Source organism: Anopheles merus, chromosome 3R (genome assembly GCF_017562075.2).
Source record: "Anopheles merus strain MAF chromosome 3R, AmerM5.1, whole genome shotgun sequence".
NCBI lineage: Eukaryota > Metazoa > Arthropoda > Insecta > Diptera > Culicidae > Anopheles > Anopheles merus.
In genome coordinates, this window is record NC_054084.1 from 12,617,390 (window position 1) to 12,638,503 (window position 21,114).

Here is a 21,114-nt window from a genome sequence, read left to right on the forward strand (position 1 = left end):
GCAGAATGACGACCATGGGCGATCTTCAAACGAAGCCGCAGGTCAAAAGGTTAAATGCAACCACGGATAGCGTGTGCCTTCTGCACGGCGAACGAAGGAGCCCTTCCCGGTGTGGTTCTTCCAAAATTCTGCCAAATTAAGCTTATTTCTGGGGGTCACTGCGCAAGGGTCATCGCTAAATTAATAGCCGGCCGATGTAGTTAGGCTGACAAATGAGTGGATGGACCTGAGAACATGGCGAGTAGGAGGGATTAGAGAAGCCAGGAAAATTATTTGATTTTAGTTGTGAAAATTCTTCCGGCCTGTTCTGCCGGTGGAGCATTGAGCTAGAAATGAAACTGGAGAGTTTGCAAGTTCAATGGACGAGTGTGTTTAGAGGTGAAACAACAAACAAACTCACAGATACTTATAGTGATAGTTCCTGTGTAGGGATTTGTTCCCCTCCCGTAACGTCAATGCCAACGAAGCGGCACATGAAAAATGTCAGCTGGCCGATGATTCGTGAGCATTAGCGGATGTCATCCGGCCGCATTTTGGGCTGCTTCGGGTTGGCGGATGGTGAGTGGATTGAAAATTCATACCGCCACGGCTGGGGACAACGGACAGTTAGCAGGCTCATGATTAAAATATGAGCTAGAGCCACATAAATCATCGGACAGTCAGCCATCGCCGCCGCAATGGTTCATGATTGGCCGAGAAATGAATGTGCCTGGCCAGATTAACGGGGTTGTTGATTTGAAATTCAACAGTGTCTTTCGTGGAGGGAGATAGGTTTCTTTGTTCGAAACTTTGAGCTTGCTTGGAATTCATCGGCTCTGCTGTATAAATAACACCCTCATCATGGTAAGAAAATTTTGAAGTAACGAGGCGTTGTTGAGTTGGTGAAGTAGATTCCAAACATCTTAAAAAAAAAAGACTAGGTTGACATTTACCGACTGTCATAGCGTGTCAACGCGCGTTTTGGGGGATTTCTACCGCCACACAATGAACTTGTTAGGATATTTTATGTGCGCCACTACTGAAATGCATCACCGTCCACCATTGCATTCGCATTGGTAATGGCTGTAAAACTCTCACAACTGTAGCCGCGCAGTAAGATCCAGTTTAAGCTTGAGACCAACAAAATGGAAGAAGTCGAGGTTACAACAATGTGTGGACCGACTTCCAAACGCGGCCGGGGTAAGTTAATCAAAATTTGGGGTGTCTAGGGAAATAAAAGACAAAAAAAAAACCACTCCAAAACATGGTTGCTACTAGTGCTGTGGGTATTAATTTGCGGTTTGTCAGTTTTCAGAGAAGATTCCCATTGTGGACTGAGAAAGAAGCTGTTGCTGGCACTGGGTGATTTTTAATTGGACGTCTTTGCCGCCGTCTTGGTTGGGTTGTGCAGAGGTTTTTGGTCAGCTTTGCGATGAGATGAGCAATTGACTTACAAATTAGTTGCCACCCCTCGGTGCTGGATCGCTGCTCCAGGTGCCGGCTGTCAAGACCCAATCAGAAACCGCTGTTCCTATGGTGCGTTTTACTACGCCTGCTCCGTAACCAACTACGTGAATTGTTACACTAACCCACCCTTAGCCACTTCAATTGCACGTGATCTTAACGCGATAGCGCGCGCGCGCACACACTGGGTTTGCTTTGTTACGGAAATACGCGTCTGGCGAGCGGGATTGTGTTGATGAGGTTGATGGCAGCACCGTCGCTGATGAGTGTCGCCCACTAATTAACGTGTTAATTGATTGTTTCAATTGAATCGTACACTGGGCGGCCAATGGCGGAAAGCCGAGCCGGTGTTTATTGCCAGGCCGGGTGAAGCTTTGGCGTAGCTTTTCAGTGCTTTCGGCCGGCACAGGAACGTGCAAATGTTGTCAAATTAACGGGCGGATGGAGATGTACAAGGGGACACAAAATGAAACGTGAGGTTGTACAGTTTCGGTCGAAATGTTGTGTCGAAAACTCTGATTGGAAAGAAAATGTCACACAGCACCGCGTAAAACGTGCTTACAGTTTACACCTCGCCAAGCATTTTATCAAACAACCAGCCGCAATTAAAATAAAATGTTTCTAAGATAAGTAACAGCACAGCACACTCAACACAGCGCAGAAACAAACCAAGTGTGGCAGAATCAGGTCAGAATGCATTCTACACATAATTATCATCATCATTACGTGTAATCAACCTCACAGCGACAATCGCTCACGCCAACTTCGTTTCTGCCCCGCTTCTGTCTCGCTCCCATGGGAAATGGAAGGCTTCCCGCTGCAGGCCAAGTGCAAGTGCAGTTTGCAACGAACAAAACAAAAACCAGGCAACCCACTGCCCCATGCCTTCGGTTTCACACACTCACACAAGCACAACCATCATCAACGGCGCAGGGGAGCTAAGGTGATAATTTTTATTCGATTAGCCGTCCCGGCACTCCGGGCACCACGTTGCCACTCCTCGTGTATTCTCCCCAACCACTGCGACAAAGAGCATGCAATTGTGTTTGTGTTGCACGTTTGGGTGCTTTCTTTCGCCCTCCGCAGGTTTGCAATTTACACCTTTTCCTTTGTCAACCGTGTGCGCTTTATTATCGAAACTGTGCCCAAGTGCCTAATCATAAGCGAGCAAAATGGCCTGAATAGGGGGGTCGCTGCTTTGTCGAGTGGAGGAATTGTAATTGTATATTTGTGAGTATGTGTGTGTTTGCAATGGATGAAGGTAGATCAATGTAGACTGCACACTCGTGGAGCATGCACTGCTGTGCGTGGAGGGAATAGAAAGGTTTAATGATTAACCCTTAAAACGCATGTTAAAAAGAGGTTACTTAAGCTGTGATTAGGGATCGTGTGAAAAATGATCAATTTGTGTATAACTTAAGATCTCAAGATCACAAACTCTTTTCATAATTTTAACAACATAATTGAACTTTTTTATAGTCAATTAGAGCCTATAATCTGTCAGGCGGTTTTGCTTTCAACCAAAGAATTAGATATTAGTTGTTTCCTAACAGTGTTGACTAGCTGCTGAATTTTGGCTCTAAAGCATCAATTTTTGATTCTACTGCACCTATTTTTGTCCGCAAGACAACTTTTTTTTCACTCTGGTGGATTTATCATAATAAATTTACAATGCATTTGAGCGGATTTATGACAACTGTTATTTGGCATAACAAAAACCTTATCAAAAACCGTTTATTTTGAATATTATTTTTTTGGGGAAGAAAGCTAATGGAATTTCATAAATTCAAAATACATTGTTTACAATTAAAATGAAATTCCAACTTTTTAGACTTTACAAAAATTTCTAAAATTGGCATAACAATTGTTACTGATAAAATTGCATTAAATTCAATTTTAATATCTGAACTTCAATTCAATTATTTTGAAACAAACTCTTATCAGACATTAGACTCGATAAAAGATTTATAAACAAATTAATTTTTAATTGACAGTCAAAAATTGATGCGTCAAAGGCAAAAGTAGGTGAGGTGGAGCAAAAATTTAGCGGCAAAGATTGAAAAGATTCACTCACTAGCAAATATATTTGAATCGATCGGATAGAATTAATTTTAAAACTTAAATCTTTAATTGGATTTTTTTATCATGGTGTAACTGGATATTTTAATTACTTTGCAAAACAATTGCCTAAAACTTGACAGCAAAAATGTAACATATTTTTAATAAAGAACCATTTTATGAAAAATATTTAACTATTTTTTTTATTTTAACTTTTACATGCAATTATTTCATTCTTGCTCACATTTCTGCTGTGCATTCAAGAGTTAATAGCATTTTCGTTGGAAATATTGTTGCACCACTACAACCACTGTTACCCGGCTGCTCATTAATTGAGCCCATTTCCTTCGCCAATTTTTCCGCCCTAGCCTTTCCACCATCCACCATCCAGCCGTGCTTCGGAAGGTTCTCTCTGCCGTCATCCCCGTAAGGGTTTCCTTCATTTCCCTGCATTGACGTACACAGCTCACGCTCAACACCCGTGCGCGTGTAGTAGAACGCAATGAGTCGTTTGTGTCTGTGTCTGTGTGTCTGTGTGTGTTTGTGTAGTTCGGCCCTTGCGCTGAACCCGGGGTGTTGGTGGAAATTAACACTGCAAATCATTATCGCGATCGGAAAGCTGTGAACAAGCGGCAAAACATGCTTCTGCATCGCCTCACCACCACCAGCGCGAGGTGTTACAGGCCTTTACCCTGCACTGCTGCTCCCTGGGGGGGAGGGAGGGAGTGGGGCGGTAGAATAAGTTGCTGCATAAGAGGTTTGCAAGCAGAAACGGAATGCGAGAGGGGAGGATGTACTGGGTGAGAAAAAAAAAGCATAACTACCTTGCACCTGAAGCATGCGTTGCCAGCGACTACAATAACCGTTGGAAAGGCATAAACTCACATACACACACACACGCACAGGCTGGCAGTAAGTTCTGAAAAAAACAGGGCTTGCGTTGCATCGGTGTGTGCAACACGCCAACTCGATTGCACTTCCTGTGCACCAGTACCTCACCTTTTGGAAACGGGTGATGGTGGAAAAGCTGATGATAATGATGATGATGATGATGATGATTGCAATGATGGTGATGACGATGCACACTCGTGCACTTGCGCGTCATAATACCCGGTGAGCCCGGTGTGGAATTATTTCGCGATCACTAGTTCCGCACCTTCTAATCTGCGGTCCTCTTGTTTTTACGCGGTCCGTTTTCCCTTCCACAGGGCTGCTTTTGCTGGTGGTGACCTTCCGTCCCCGCTGCAAGAAGCGGCCGGGTGATCCTTGGACTGAAAGAAGTAATTATTTTGATTAAGTTCTTCGCAAATGATGCATACGAATACGCTGTTCAGCGGGACAGTAAAGGGTTGGTAGGGGCGGGTTTGGGAGAGAGAGGGATGAGGTGGTATACTTTGATTGATGACATAACTCTTCGGGCACTTGACACCGGCCTCCGCGGTTCGGGGTGAAAATGTGTCAATTGCTAGATAATTGATGCGCATAATGTCGACCTGTGTTTTTTTTTTTCGTCTGTATTATTTTGCTAAGGACAAATACCGAATAGCTGGCAAGAAAATGAACGACACATAATGAAGATGAAGCACTATGTGTTGGGTTTTGCTGAGCGTTTTTAGACGAGATGAGTTAGTAAATCAGTGTCTATCCTGGCCTTACAAAAGACTAATCCTTTTAAGATGATCAAACACACACTTATAAATGTTTGCTTGTGTAACATGATTGACATAATTTGGTCTAAGTGTTGTTAAATGTTGATTTAGGTCGCCTTTTAATAAATTCACAAAAATGTTTGTTTAGGCTATGAGCTTCATTTGAACAAAACGATTAATAATTATAAATACTAAAATTTCAATAAAAACTCTTTTAAGTATTTTGTCAATTTGTTATAATAATACTTTTTGTTTAAAAATATCAATGATTTAAATGGAAATAATTATTTTAATTTATTAATTAATTAATTAGATAATGAATCGAAATTCTATGAAATAATCACTTGTGATACAAACTAGTGGCTGCTGTTTAATATGTTTTTGCATATTATTTTATCATAATTATATTGTTTTCTAAGTTCATGTTCTACAATGTTTGTAAATTATTCGAACTGTAAGCTATCCTTTTCTAAAATGTTAATTTGCTTCCATAGTGTGGAGTAATGTCTTAGCTTGTAGCAGAATTGTTCGGTTTTCTGAGTACATTAAATAATTAACCCAACATTGCAAGCATCGTTAAACAGAGTAAACAATCTAATGAACACAGCCATTGAAAACATACATCTAAATTTAATAAAAACACTCCATAGACGTTCGAAAATGAAGCTATTAAAGGGGGGCGAGCGCTCTCTGCTGCGAGACTGTTATTCGCAGCAAATAAACAACCTTCGATTGGCTCTCCATGCCTCTCCAGATGAATGATGATCGAAGCAACCGAAGTATTATGCTTCCCAGCCGGCCATCTAAATGCGGCCAGCTTTTGGAGCGTCTCCCTACCCAAGGCCAAGCCGTTGATTAAGCTAATGTGATAATTTTTCGTTTGCCCATCTAATTTATCACCAGCCGCCACCAACCACGCACGTGGACGCACAGGGGTCCACAGTCCACTCGGGGCCCGTTGGTTCGCTTTAATTTTATGCATTCGCTCCCCAAGCTGGGCAGCTCTTGGAAGGCTAAAGAAGGAGAGCGGAAGAAGGGAGAAAGGAGTAGCTTTGCTTCATTAGGAATATTTTTATCACTTGTCCAATAAATAATAAAAGTTTTACCCCGGCGCGAACAGTTGCCTGTCCCGACGGTGCGGCCGACTCCGACTCACTCACAAACACGTGTAAAAGCATGCACACACACACACACACTCACAAGAACAATGATCAATTATTCAGCGGGCAGGTGACATTGATTATGCTTGCAACAAAGGTCCCAGCAGTAGCAACATAAACCAGCCCAGGCAGCCGGCAGCAAAGCGTTTCGGGATCGGCGCACGGTGACACGATGACGCTGGTCGCTTAATTAAGTGACACCCGGCCTCTGCGAAGGTTTTGCGCTGCTCTTCTTTTCTATTTGCTCGTTTCCGCCTCCCGGACCCATTTCCCCCGGTTATTTTGGTTCCCGATCCGTGTTCTCATCGTTTGATCTTATTTTATGCAATGCTTGACGCGCAATGACCCCTCCCCCCCCCCACGCTTTGCGACCCTTCCTGGGATGACATTTTTGCGCAACACACGGGCCACAGGGCAGGATGAAAAGGCCTCGCGACAGCTTGTCAGTCATTTGTCTGGTTACGCGTCAAAACCGTTGCTCGCCTCGGCAGTGCAGCATCGGGGTGTGAAGATCGGGACCCTGGTCCGGTCGGCCTGTCGCGGTCTGTGTCACGCCGGTGACACTCCCGGGAGCGGCTGTCAGTGGGTTTTGTGCAAATTGTGTGTCGTGAAAACATTTGTGCGCTCGTGCGGGACACGGGAGCGAGAGCGAGGGAGGGAAGCGGGCGATGATTGTTGGTATTGTTGGTGGCCGTGGCCGTCGGAAAAATCACATTTTGACGCGTTCAACAATAAGTTTAATTGATGCCGGATGATAGGAATAATGTTTGCGCGACGAGGAGGAAGTTTGCGGAGTTGCGGGCGAACGTTTGCTGGGTTTGGGTGTGAAATGAGGAGAAGTTGAGCGCACGAGGAGCAAACATTTGTTTCATTTGTGGCAAAAGTTAATTCAATGAACAGTGGGTGCAATTATGTTGGAGTGAAGAGCAATTAAATTACATTGTAATGTACGTTAAAACAGGGAAGTGTCCTGGTGAGGCGTGAAGCGTTCAAATTTACAAGGGACAGGTTCTTCAGCTATCTCTTGTAAGAAACCGTTGGTGAATTGCAATAAGAATATTTTAGCCAATTGTTTTCTTTTCATAATTTGATAAAATTTAGTCGTTACACCTAGAACAAGATGACTCTCAACAAGACTTCCTAAATTGTATGCTCAAACTTCACGTTTTTCACAATCAACTCCGCTCTTCTCCATTCCTATCCGCATAATAACTGTACCGAATCGAGTATCCAATTGCTACAACGAGTTGTCTCCTTCGTCGCTGACAACAATCGGCTGACAAATCTGGACAAATTTTATGGCGTCATGCTATCTAATGCTCGACACATTTACAAACGCACGCCGCACGATGCAATCACGCAATCAGAAACGCTTCCCATGTGTTTCGCTCCTTACCGAAAAAGGACACTCCAGCAGCACACACACAGAGCGGTTTGTCGCCTTTGTCCGTATGGCCGGAAATTACGATCAACCCAAAAATTCGTTCCGGGTTTTCCGAGTGTCCGGGTGGACATTACACAACAGTGTGACCGCAAGGCGCTGGGTGGGGCACAAAATTTATGACCCAGTGTACGATAATTTCGTCCAATAATCATAACCCAGCTAATCTACGTAGTAAAATCTTTATCGCTCAATACACTGGGTCTTACTAGAGTGTGTGTGTTAGGGCCTGTTTGTGATTAGTACAGGAAGCTAAAGTAGCAAAACACGACGATTGTGTGTGTCGCTTCGAGTCGTGGTGTATTCCAAAAATCTGAAACGATTTCTGAGTTAGACAGTTTTGGGGGGAAGGAGGTGAATTTCGAAGGTGACACCCCTTTCAATTTACGCGAGGGAGTGAAGGTTGTGCAGTTGTGCACTGGGTGTCCACACCCACCCGTGCGAGGGGTCTCCGAGCGAGGACATAAATTTAATTGAATAAAATGGCCCCCACCGGGCCGAACGGTGCCGCAACGACCGACCGGAGAGGAAGGGTGCACGGTCACTGGAGCGCTAATATCTCAATCTGAACCAAAGAATGACTTAAATTCCGCACCAGGACGACACAAAGCACCGTCCTGTTGGTGTGTTGTGTAGCAAACGGGAGAATTTATGAGCTTCCAGCGATGGTGGGTTTAGATAAGCGGGCCAAATGTGCTCACTCGTCGCTGGTGGCTGGTATTGGGTTGAGTTTGGAATAAAGGGCGGTATTAGTAAATGAATTGTTAGCTAATATAAATGAAGGTTGTGTAGCAAATGCTTAATGATTGTAATTAAATTTGGTTTATTATTGGAATGCATGGTGTGGATATACACATTTAGTTGCATGCCTTGTAGATTTCGTGCGACGAAATACATTTAATTAATTTGAAATTTAAATTTAATGAAATTAATTTAAATTACATTATCAAAAACCCCCCTTTAAACATTGCTTATGTGAGAATATACAAATAGTAATGAACGTACCCCTGTGTTGGCCTGTCCCATAGTACAGTCGTCAACTCGTATGTCTTAACAACATGCCCGTCATGGATTCAAGTCCCAAATGGACTGTGCCACCATACGTAGGACTGACTGTCCTGCTACGGGAGGATCAATAAGTCATTGAAAGCCAAGCCCACAAGTAGTAATACAGGTAGGCCTTGACCGGCAACGGTTGTTGAGTAACAAAGAAGAAGAAGAAGAAGAAGAATTAACGTACAGGTGGTCTCCGATATACACAGTTAATGAGAACCCGAAATGGCCGCTAGCTAGTGTGTACCTCGAATTTCCGTGTAAGTCGAATTTCGTGATTTCCAGCCAAAATATCACAAATTTTCGAGTAATTTTGTAAGTTGTGAGAAGTTTTAGCCACTTATTTAATTATTTTACTTGATTTAAGCTGAATTAAACAATTATAAATCTTTTCAATTGGGTTTAAACATTCGATCAAAAGGAAAATAATTATTTGGTATTTGACAATTGATGTGCCAAATCAGTACAATTTGCTCAAAGAACTGTCAAATTTAGAAAACCGCGTATCTTCGAATCCACGTTAAAGAGATACCGTGCATCGCGGGGACTACTTGTAGATGCATGTAAATGATTTATTAAATTAATTCACGTAAAGAATTAGTATAACTGTGTTTACTCAACACACCCTTGCATATCCTTCGAGGTGAAGAAATGTTAAATCACAAAGAATTCAATTTGCATGACTTTGCGAGGATGGCGTGCCTTGGAAAACTAGAATTAGAAGCTTTGCCGTTGGTTTTAACAAAGAGGTGTAGATTGTTACGTGTTTCAGAAGACATATTCAAACTTGCCGTTAAAAATAGTTTGGCTTGATTTGGGTGATTATGGGGTTCATTGAAAGTATTTATTTCATGACAATGAGTAAAAGTGGTTACGAACCAAACATATCGACTATAATAATATTCTGAAAAGACCGAAAGGTATTTTTGAGAGCTTAAGGGCTTTTTGTAACAATACACAACAAGATTCACCCAAATGGAAAGATAGTATCGATCGAGTTGTTGTCAAATTCATAACTCTGTAACAGTTCCTTGAAAAAAAAAACACAACAGAAAAACCTTCAAAACGTAACGGCCACTCATCGTTACTGGTGTCCCCTATATTATCGCCCCTATCTGCAGACATACGCACACTTTGACACACCCTAGATGCACCCGGTTTTGTTTTCCGCAGAGACTTTGCACACTGCGGACGTGCGCGTTAACGTGCGCAAAGAAGATGTGCATCGCGGATAGGCAGCGTGGTAGTTGTGCATCAGTCGCTCCCCGTGTCGTGAGCCGCTCGAGATGCATCGTGTCGGTGGCGTAGATCGGGGAGTTCGGTTTTATTTTGCAACGGGTTGCAAAGTGAAAAACAAAAGCCCCGAGCGCGCCCTATCGCCCAACCATCACAGGCTCACAGGAAAAAGGGCTCACAAATTAGCAATTATGAATTATGTTGCTTATCTGCAATTATCACGCTTTAGTAAAAGCTAAGAAGGAGGCGAAAAAAAAAGTACGATGAACGAGCAGCCAACAACATCACAACAAACATGAAATGTTTGCCCGCGCCTTGTAGCCGGGCAGACCTGTCAGGTGTGTCTATTCGCTGGAGGGCACACGCACACACACACATATAGACAGCGTCCAACGCTGCCTGAAGGATGGAAGCAAGGGGGAAAAGGTGCTAGATAAAACTTGAGAAGCGAAAGAAGCAATATTCTTCGTTCGTTGCTGCAAAATATGGATGGTTGGATAGGCCGTCATGTCGAGCCTGTTACTACCCCTTTCGAGCTTTGCGGGTGGCCACCGTTGATGGCGAGTGAGGCGAGGTTGCGTGTCCCTAGCGTGTACACGGGAAGGGTTGTTAATTTTCAATGTTTTCGACATTCGAGCAGGGAGTTTAGGCTTTCGGGGATCGTGTCGTTGCCGTTGCCTGAATCGAACGGACTGTTGACAGGTTCGTTCGTGGCTGGAACCGGATCAGGCGACATTGGAATTCAATGTATAGAGATGTGATCGGCAAGGAATTTCTACAATCAATTTCGCTGGTTCAGAGATTAGCAGCAATTTACCAACTGATCTGCTGGCATCTCGACAAGCATACGGTAGCCCGCTACGCTGGGTATTGAAATATTGAGCGTACTTCAGCAATTAATGTTTGCTCGCAGCTCCCAATCTAGTCCATCGAGCGCATACCCTATTGACAGGCTAAGTGTTGCAGCTGAAACCACAACTCAAACGCACTGCTGAAGGTGCTGCTGCGGTCTCGGACGGCACGCAATCGCGTCGATCGGGCAGCAGAAACAACCTGCGCACCATGGGTGGGCAGCAGGACACCTCACCGCACTCGCACACCGTACTAACCACAGGTTTTCTTCATCTGCCTCTCCTCCCGTCCACAGGCGCATGTTCCCGACCGTACGCGTCTCCTTCTCCGGCCCGCTGCGCCAGGTTACGCCGGCCGATCGGTATGTCGTGCTGCTGGATGTGGTCCCGGTTGACAACCGGCGCTACCGTTACGCGTACCACCGTTCGGCCTGGCTGGTGGCAGGGAAGGCCGATCCGCCGCCGCCCGCCCGGCTCTACGCCCACCCGGACACCCCGCTCGGGGCCGATGCCCTGCGGAAACAGGTTATCTCGTTCGAAAAAGTGAAACTAACCAACAATGAAATGGACAAGAATGGTCAGGTAAGTCAGATCGGTTCGGCACTCCCCCCACCAAAAATCATAAAAACGACCCCGTTAAGGCAAACATTGTCCAGCACACACCAGAACAAGGGAATTCTTACCGCGCACGTCATGCGCACGCGTAATTTGATACGATCTTATAAATCACGACCACTAGGAGCAGCAGCAGCTTTTGGAGCTCTCCTTTGGAAAGAAAACGCTCTACTGCAGGCAAATCCAATCGCTGATGACGAAAGGGCTGGCAGGCAGAGGAAAAGGTTGATTAATTTGGAATCATTAGCCAGTCGACAGGCAAAACATAACCTTCAGAATTCCATCGAACTGAACCTGGCGTGTGTTACGGTGAGGGTTTTGTCTTCTTTTTTGCCCTTTTTTTTGTCGGAGATGGAGATAGACGGGTAGAACCCGACCCCAAGCCACCGTGACTGCCCGAGTGCGCGAGGAGTGAACGAAAACAAATTATTTACACGATTTTTGTCTGTCAAATTATTTCAAACTGACTTAATTCTTGTCGTTAGCGCTGAGATACGGCCTGACGCTGCGGAACCCCAGCTGGAGCCGCAGCGGTTAAGACGTGTCAGTGGAGTCAGCTTCTTATGTTACAGCTTTTTTTGTGTTTTTGGCGTTTTGCGGGTGGGACGAGCGAAGTGACAAGTGACTGGTTTTCCTGCTCTCTTTCGGAGAGAATGAGAGAGAACGAGCAAGATCGCCATGCCTTGATGAGTTGTTGAGCTCCCGGTTTCTTATTTTGGGAGGGTACATTGATCGCTGGAAGTGAAAAATCGTCCTACCAGTGCCCGCGGGAGCATCGCCACAGATAAACGGAGCTTCTGGGAAAACAAATCATTCCAAACCTTTTTCCGAGAACCTCCGAGAATGAATGGGAGCACTCCGGGGTTTGTATGGCGGGATCGGAGGATGACTCCAATCTCCCAACAGTGCGTGGCGACAGTGGCTGGCGAAGGTCGTGGCGCCAGCCGATCTTTCACGTCCCGTTTTCCCCGTGAAACGATACGAGTGAGTTCATCTGTTCTTTGTTTTGACAGATGACAAGTGCATCGTGACACGCATCATTAATTATGAAGTGCACTGGCGCACACTGTCAGCTGGAGCAGTCGAAAGGGCAGGGCTGGAAGGAATTCTTCAATCTGGGTGCAAAGGGATGATACCGATGCAAGAAGTTGATGCTCCTGATGGCTCTAGCTCTTATTAACACACTTTCGCTGGAGGATTTCACTGGAAAACGGAATCTACCGCGAGAAAATCGAGTTGTTGTCCCCGGTAAGAAGCGAAAGAAAACGCACGGAAATGTCATTTATAATCATGCTCATTAGGAGCGGGAAGTATCAATCGTCGTAGGTCATAATTTATTGGTACCGTTTCGACAGACTCCGTTAGAACAGAGCAGAGCATTTCACCAGAAAAGTAACCGGCAAATGCAGCATCCCTGATCGTTCAATCGAACAAAAAATCCATCCAGCCAAGATTATCCATACAATGTTTCAAAAGTCCCCTTCTTCTCCTCCAGTTTTCATATGCAAAACAGCCTGCCAGGCTGTTGTTAATTTGCAGTAGCCTTGCCTCAGCAAAGGCAGCCTCCAGCAGCCACCCAGCGCGGTGTTATTATTTATTGAAACGAGTTGGCTATAAAATGGATAGAATTTCTCGCACGCTTATTTATTCGCTTAAATTTTAACACAGCTGAGCGGGCCCAATCTCCGGACCTTCCAGTTGAGCTTGTGCCAGAGAAATCAACGGCAAAGACCACGACCACCACCACCGCGGACAAAAAGGTGAGAAACGTAAATGGTGATTTGATGAAACCGATATCGATCTTTTTTTCGAACGACGACGCTGGACGACGTTCGGAGAAAGGCCCGCATCGCATCGAAAGTGGTTGTGCCGAACGCTGAGACGAGGTGGCGAGCGGAGAAAATAAATATCAATAATAAAGATATAAATATCTAAGACATCGATACAGTGTGGCGAGGTATCATCGTTCATGTTTCGAATTTATGACAACTCTCCCTTTGGCTGAGCTAGCCCTGCCTCACCCTGGGTCTGGGGTCTGGCTTCATTCGTGTTCGGTCATTCGGCTCGCACTGGAGTTCAGAATGGTCCCCTGGGTGCGATGCGGGCAATGCTGCAAACTAGCCAGCGGTAGAAACACATGTATGTGTGGCAATGACGTACACGCGTCTAGATTACGTTAGGTGGATGGTGAGATTAAAAAAGAATTACGTACCCGTGGACCCGGGACCTGGGGACAACAAATGTGAGGATATAAGCGAGCTAATCTAAAACAATCTTTCTCCCTAGGGAGAGAGTATCATCCATTATTCGCCATTTGGGTTCGACTGCGAAGGGGTCGTGCGGTGTATCTAGGTTTGAGGGTGCTAGAAATGGTGATGCAACATACATTTGCTTCAACTCTTGCAAAGGCTTTTATCTACCCAAATGTGTTAAACATTGTTATTGCTTTATGAAATACATTTTACATTAAAATACTTATACTGTTACCTGATTAGCTTGCCATTCGTTGTTTGCTTTCAAAACCACAGTTTTGTGTAGAATAGTACATCATTACCTAACGCCCTGTTGTACATTTGCATTAAACGATGTTGCCAGCCGTGCCCCGAAGCGACTCGTCCGACATTACAAGGGGGAGGATCATAACGTTAATTCGAATGGCTCGAGGGCGATTGATTCTAGCTGAGCAACAACTGCTGGGGTAGGAATTGTTCCAGATGTAGCTGGATAGGGGAAGATCTGTCCGAAGCCACAAACCAACAGACAAGCAGGCAAACAAACAAACAAACAAGCTGTTACAAACAGATCAGTAGTGGCAAACACCAGTGTCGTTAGGATAGCCAATACAAATACTGCATCTCTGCGTGTATCTGTTGGTATGTTTTATTAACCCTCGAGGGTGGTTTCACGCCTAATCGTCGATTCGGAGGGTGTCTGTTCGTCGTGTTTGAACCGGGGATGTAAGTGGGAACAAAGTGGCTATACAAGAGTAGCGCCACCCTGATAGGAGGAGAATCGAAAAGGAAACTACACCATACGAAGGGTGGTGTACTGGTTCAGCAGTGTGATTGTAGCTAATGGAGTGTTTTTATAGTGGGAGTGGGTGTTCGAATAATAAGAGCCAAAGATGTAGGGATAGGGCTAAAATGGCTGCTTGTTCAGTCGGCTTACACCATATGACTTATGCTGGTTGTTCTGTAGCGAGAGAATATAATGTATGAAGACTTTGATATTTTTAAAAAAGGGTCTTAGGAACTATACTTGACAACTATTACATAGTTATTCATATGATTGATATAAATTTTGTGCATTTAATTGTTCAGTCACGAACTAAACGAAAATAATTTGCATTTTTATATTTAGAGCATTAATTATGTAACAAAATTCAGTAATTTTTAAATAATTAACTGCTGCTGTAAAAAACAATTTTCTTTAAACAGCTTAGCACATGATTTTATTCCAGTTTTTGTTGAGTACAGATATCAAAGATATTATGTAAGAACAATAATAACTCTCTTTTTTCCTAACGATTTTTCCTAATAAAATAGTAACAGATTTTTTTTGGAAAAAAAGGAACCAACAGATCAGCAAATAAGCAAACTAAGCTTTCGGTCTGAAGTTAAAATACCCTTCCCCTCACAATGGAATATTTAGTTCTTTTTTTTTGTCGCAAAATTAATTTTATTTAGTAAAAGTAATATATTTTGTGTCCTAAAAAGGTTTTAATGATATGAGTAAGTCGACAGCTGAAAAAAGACTTTGCGTTTAATTATTGGATCATTTGTTCCGTGTATGTTTGCTTTATTACAAATAACAAATCGAAGAGCGAATTAAAGTCCTTTTAATCAATAAACAAATTTCATACATATGAAAAAGAGCAACTAATTAGTCGAATATGTTCTTTTAAATGCTCTTTAGACATTCCGATTCCTTAGTAGAAATAATGTTCATACAACCGATCACTAACGTCTCGCCTGCTTGCTCTGCCCTTTACAGATTGTCCTCAACTCAATGCACCGCTACCAGCCCCGGATTCATCTCGCGAGGCTAGGGCCGGGCCAAAACATACCCATCACACCAAAGGAGCTGGCCGAGGTCGATCACAAGACGTACGTCTTCCCGGAGACGATCTTTACTGCGGTCACCGCGTACCAGAACCAGCTCATAACGAAGCTTAAAATTGACTCGAATCCATTCGCCAAGGGTTTCCGTGATTCATCCCGCTTGACTGATTTCGATCGGTAAGTTTTTTGTTTGTCTTCTTTGTCTTGTTTGTTCAATTGCTCCACTACCTCACGCGTAAAAAAGGCCGTTTCTTTAGAGCTGTTTTTTTTTTGGTGCACCCATTTCTCAAGAGCTTATTCAGTCGATGTAACGTTTCGGTTCGGCGTTGGAACACATGGGCGGTATGTCAAACGGAAGATTTAAATCGTACGCGCTGGTTCCGTCTCACCGAAAAGGGAAATTGTGTAAGCGGCTCTTAACGGGACCGGCGGGGCGGTGCGCTGTTCCGTCATCGGCCAACCTATAATTTTCCTATCGATGGTCATAATTCTATCCGGCTCGATGTGTGGTGCACCACCACGGTACACGATCTTCGGCAAAAATCAATCGAATTCGCCCCCGTCAGCCAACGGGTTTCGCATCACTTGTCGCTAATTGGCAATACAACACGGAATCGCACCACTCAACGCATTTCAACGGTGTGTAACATTGGCTTAACACAGACGCAAACATTGGGGTAAAATCGTTACATTTCAAGTGCTGTTCGAGCCGGCGTTGAGACATGATAAAATTAATTTTCTTGCATCCGTTTGATCTCTCGAAGGCAAAAAGTGGGGGGAGGAAACACCCTCACGCGAACAATCGACCGGCAGACCAGATGCTCTCCGATGTACAAGAGGTGCACGTCTGGTGCCGCTTTGGTGCAATGTTGTAGCTCATTAGATGGTGCAGGTTCATAAATAAACCGTAGCGCCGTCCAAGTCGCAGCAAGACATACATCATAAAACGGGAAAAAGCCAAACCAGCAAAAAAAAAAAAAAAACACTGACACAGTCTTAAGGGGAGGTAAAAAATCTAAAACCCTTCAAACAAATCATCAAGTCAAATGCCGCCGTTCATCATTATCATCCTCGCGATTGCGAGCGCATGTTTTTTTGCTTTGTGATGCCGTGTTTACCATGATGGATGGATGCACCTCCCACTTTTCTATGGTGCAATCTCACCCACGGGCGCGTGGGATCGTGCGCGGTCGGCGATTAAATGCGTCTTCTTTCGTTGCTGCGCGTTCGGTGTGATTGCGAACGTTGAGCATTGAAAGATGAAAATCGTGCCCCATGAGATGCGGTGATCTTTTCAACACCAAAGTGACATACGAAACATAAAGACATAAAGGTGGCAAAGCACTGGTTCAAAGATATTACCATTACCATCCAAGCTCAGCAGTAAAAGAGGTGGTCCATTCTGCTTGCAAAGATCATTTCAACATTAATAAATTTCAAAAATGGAGTTGTGTGAATGTGACTTGCATTGTAGAGTGCGTGTTGCATTTTCCAGTAATTATCGCATCGTTTTGTACTGTTCATTCTGTGCTCTTATACTTATTTTTTACGCCCCTTTTGTAGCAATGTTTGTTTTATCATTGGCCGCTCTTGTTTTATATTATTTTATGTGATCGTATAGAATGCAATAGCAGTGCCTCCATATGTGTTTCTGTTTTGATGTTGCACATTTGAAATGTTTGAAATATTTCCTTAAGATGAATTTTACGTTAATTTATCTATTTTTACCTGAATGAAATTCTTCTTCCTCGATTTGTTCTTATTCTTCCTCACCTTGTTCTTCTTCTTCTTCTTCTTCTTCTTCTTCTTCTTCTTCTTCTTCTTCTTCTTCTTCTTCTTCTTCTTCTTCTTCTTCTTCTTCTTCTTCTTCTTCTTCTTCTTCTTCTTCTTCTTCTTCATCATCTTCATCATCATCATCATCTTCTTCTTCTTCTTCTTCTTCTTCTTCTTCTTCTTCTTCTTCTTCTTTTTCTTCTTCTTCTTCTTCTTCTTCTTCTTCTTCTTATTTTATTTTATTCTAAGCAGCTATTTAGCTCGTTTCTAAGAATGTACTTTTTGTGTGAACTGGAAATTATTTTATTATATATATTGATATTTATTTATTTATCAAAAAAGTAGTAGCGTGCAAGTGAAATTCATAAGAAGCTTTTATTTTAACAGCACCTTGTAAAAATGGTATGAAAATTTATCGATTAAGGATAGCCCCAATTAAGGTTGATATTTTCTTTTATTTTATTTGTTTTTTTGCTTTAATGAATAATTTAGTAAAATTAAAAGGTGGTAAAAGGTTTATATCTTCTGCTTCTATAAGTAAATTAACTGAAATTTAAAATTAAAAATTTGTAGAATAATCGGTTGCTTTATACATATTTCATTAAAAAATGGAAAAGGAAATAAATAGTAAATTTAGTTCAAAATATTTATAAAACTGTTTATTTGTAGTAAATCGTTGGTTTCAGTAATCGATGTAATCTTGTGGCTAAGGATCTTGTGTAGTCCATATCCTAAAGAATGTGTTGATCTTTTAATTGATTTTTTATTGACATTAAAGCAAGGAATCCTTTATTTGGCCGACATGATCGTTTAGGTCGTTTTTCCAACAAGTAAAATCATTGAAAGATATGTTTAACATTTAAAAACTATTCAAACATGCATAAAAATTAATTACGATACTACCCATCTTTATGGTCGTTTTTCCAACAAGTAAAATCATTGAAAGATATGTTTAACATTTAAAAACTATTCAAACATGCATAAAAATTAATTATGATACTACCCATCTTTATGCAAATATTCATTTCGTATCACAACTCACAACAGAATGACAGCAGTTGACGACATAAATATTGTTAATTTAATGAGATCTCATTTCCATCATTACTTTCGGAACTATTTGCTGCTGCTGCTATTCTTCCCTTCGCCTTCACTTGTCCACGACAGCACACAAGCGCATCCCACACCGCCTCAGACGACTATGTTTCATACTTCTGCAAACACTTCCCATCCGTACACCCATTCGTCTCTAAGCTGCTGATTTGTTGCACTAATGGAACATTCGATCCACAAAACAGACGGACACAAAACCCAACAGTCCCCCCCAAACGGGGCACAGCAGGGCAGGGGAGGCAAGAACGCAACATTAATATTCGCGCGCGCCCGTTCGCTGGTTCGCTTCTGCTTTGTTGCCCTGTAGCTGCTGGTCTGTAATTAGGCCCGAAAAGCCGCCAACATCGCGGAATCACTTCTCGTTCCGTTGCTCAGCAGTTTTCTCGGTCTTTTCTGGGGCTTTTTTTGTTTTTGTTGCTGCACCCAGCCCAGTTTCGACTGGTTGAATTTTCATGTTTTCGCGCATAAAACAACAAAAAAGAGGGAACACAAATACATCTAAGCGCGACTACAATAACCATAAATATAGACCCACCAGAAAACGAGTCCGCTCTGGCCCCACATTCGATAGCGGGACCCTCGTTCGGTAATGGGACGATTGGACGCACAATTTTCTTTCCACTGGTAGCCCTCTCTCTTTCTCTGTCTCGTTTTCTTGGGGAACATCGCGAGAAAGGATGTATGGTTGAATTTTCCACCGCCTGGTAGACCGGCGCATGAGTGCAAGTTTGTTGCTCAAAGCGTTGAAGTATTGCTTCCTTCCTCCCGCTCAATTTTGCATCGCGTTTTCCGTTTCTTTTCTCAATTTTCCCACTCGATCGATTGCACGTTCTTTTTTTGTTTCATCCCGGTGCAGGAGCATGTCTTGCGAAACAAGAAAGCAAAAACTCATCGATTCTTCTCAAGCACTGCGCAAAGAAAATGCGAACATTGATTAATGGCAGGTTTGGGTGGCACACTGTTGGGGTGAGGCAGAGACGGGGTAGTAGCGGACAAAAAAATCTTTTACCCATACCGACATCCGGTCGAGCGCTTTCCGCAATAAAACTCAACGATCCGGGCTGGGCTGGCTCGTTCCAGTGCTTGTACCCCGGGTTGACTGCGCTAGCGTTAAAACAATTATTTTGCAATGAACAGTTTCACCCGTTATCGGAAACCTCCCGCCGCCGACGGGGGCCCCCTGCTTGGTGAGAAATTTCAATCAAGTGTCTTTGGCGGACCGTTGTTGCTGCGTCGTCTTCCGCCAGCGACACCTTCCGTGCGCCTTGTGCGTTTCTTTGTCACGATCGATCGCAGAAATGCATCGCAGAGCATGATTTATTGGGCCAATTAGTGTTATTGATTGCTTTCTGATTGTTTTCCACTTTTCCTGGTGCTGGATTACGTGTGAGTGTGTGGTTTGGGGTTTCAGTCTTTTTTGTTTTATTGGTGTGATTGGGTTGTTTGCTTGGAGGCTTGGTTTGGTGGTTGTGTAAGATATTTTGTTGCCTAGAATCAGTTCTCAAGGGAAATTGGTTTCGTCTACCAGTGGGCGGTATTGGGAAATGAGTACCAAAGGCTGAAAATAGAAAATTATCAAGAGACTTTCTTGGAGAAACTTTTTTCTTGTGTTGCCTTGTCATTTTACTAAATTATGAATTTCAAGCTCATCGAAATTTCATAAAAATGTTATTCTGCAGTTTAAAATACACGAATATAATATTATATAATAGCAAAAAACGTTTCTAAAGTATTTTTTATATAAATATTGAACAAAACTGAAATAAAAACGCAAAAAAGTAAAGCGCCTAAGTACTAAAAACCACTGAAAAAATATTTCCCCAAGATAGAGCTGTTTAGTAACACCTCCAAGTAGCATAATTATTTTGACAGCCCACTCACTGCTCCGTCACGTTGTGTCGGTGGCCACTTTGAGCACTGTCGGTGAGATCAAAAACTCCGAATGTGTCCTTCCCCCTATTCGTTTCTGTCACGCTGCATCCGTCCGTTGCAACAACAACAAAAAACACAAAAACGGTTGAACCAATTTTCTTCAATTTGCATACCGCTGCATTGATTTAACCCACGGCAAGAAGCGGCCCGCTTGTGCAATGCGAAAAACGAGCAATCAGCGGCTTCCGATGATGCACTCGTGTTGAGCTTGCCGCGAAGAAGAACAATGGCCTCAGTGCCCGGGCCTCAGAGCGCTCAAAGAATCCGCCCGTGAAGTGTTAATTTGAAGAAAAATGGCCCCAGCAGCAGCAGGTTTTGGGTTCGACCGGCTTTCGCCTGTTGCAGTGCACCATCTTCCATCTACCGACCGAGGGAGCGGTTCGCGGTACCACTGGTTTGCGTAATTAACGCGTAATTTGAATAAATTGTGAACTAAAGCAGCCTGTGACCGAGCGAAAGCATGGAAGAAAACGGGAAGGAAAATGCTAAGAAAAGTCCCGAATTCGACACCGAGTTTTTGCTGCCCTCGGTGAGTGGCGATCGATTGATCGTCGGAGCTCTGCTCAGTGTTCACCCGTGATCCGGGCCACCACTTTACAATGTCGGTTCGCGCGTTGTTGTTGATGCGTTTTGCTACACCTTTCGGGACGCCCTTGGAACGCTGGCATGAATTATGAAAGGCGAAAACCGAAGGAAAAGAGTGGGGAGAGCAACGTACCGGCATAAATG

The 21,114-nt window shown here is 43.4% G+C and overlaps 1 protein-coding gene across 2 annotated transcripts in view; it reads left to right on the forward strand.

Annotated features, from left to right (window-relative positions):
* The window catches only part of LOC121597197 (T-box protein H15), a 55,831-nt gene that overhangs the window by 28,977 nt on the left and 5,740 nt on the right, over positions 1 to 21,114 (forward strand). For both annotated transcript variants that reach the window (XM_041922785.1, XM_041922786.1), the window contains exons 4-5: positions 11,188 to 11,473; positions 15,500 to 15,744. In XM_041922785.1, the coding sequence (XP_041778719.1) occupies positions 11,188 to 11,473; positions 15,500 to 15,744 (531 nt within the window). The remainder of the gene's footprint in view (positions 1 to 11,187; positions 11,474 to 15,499; positions 15,745 to 21,114) is intronic.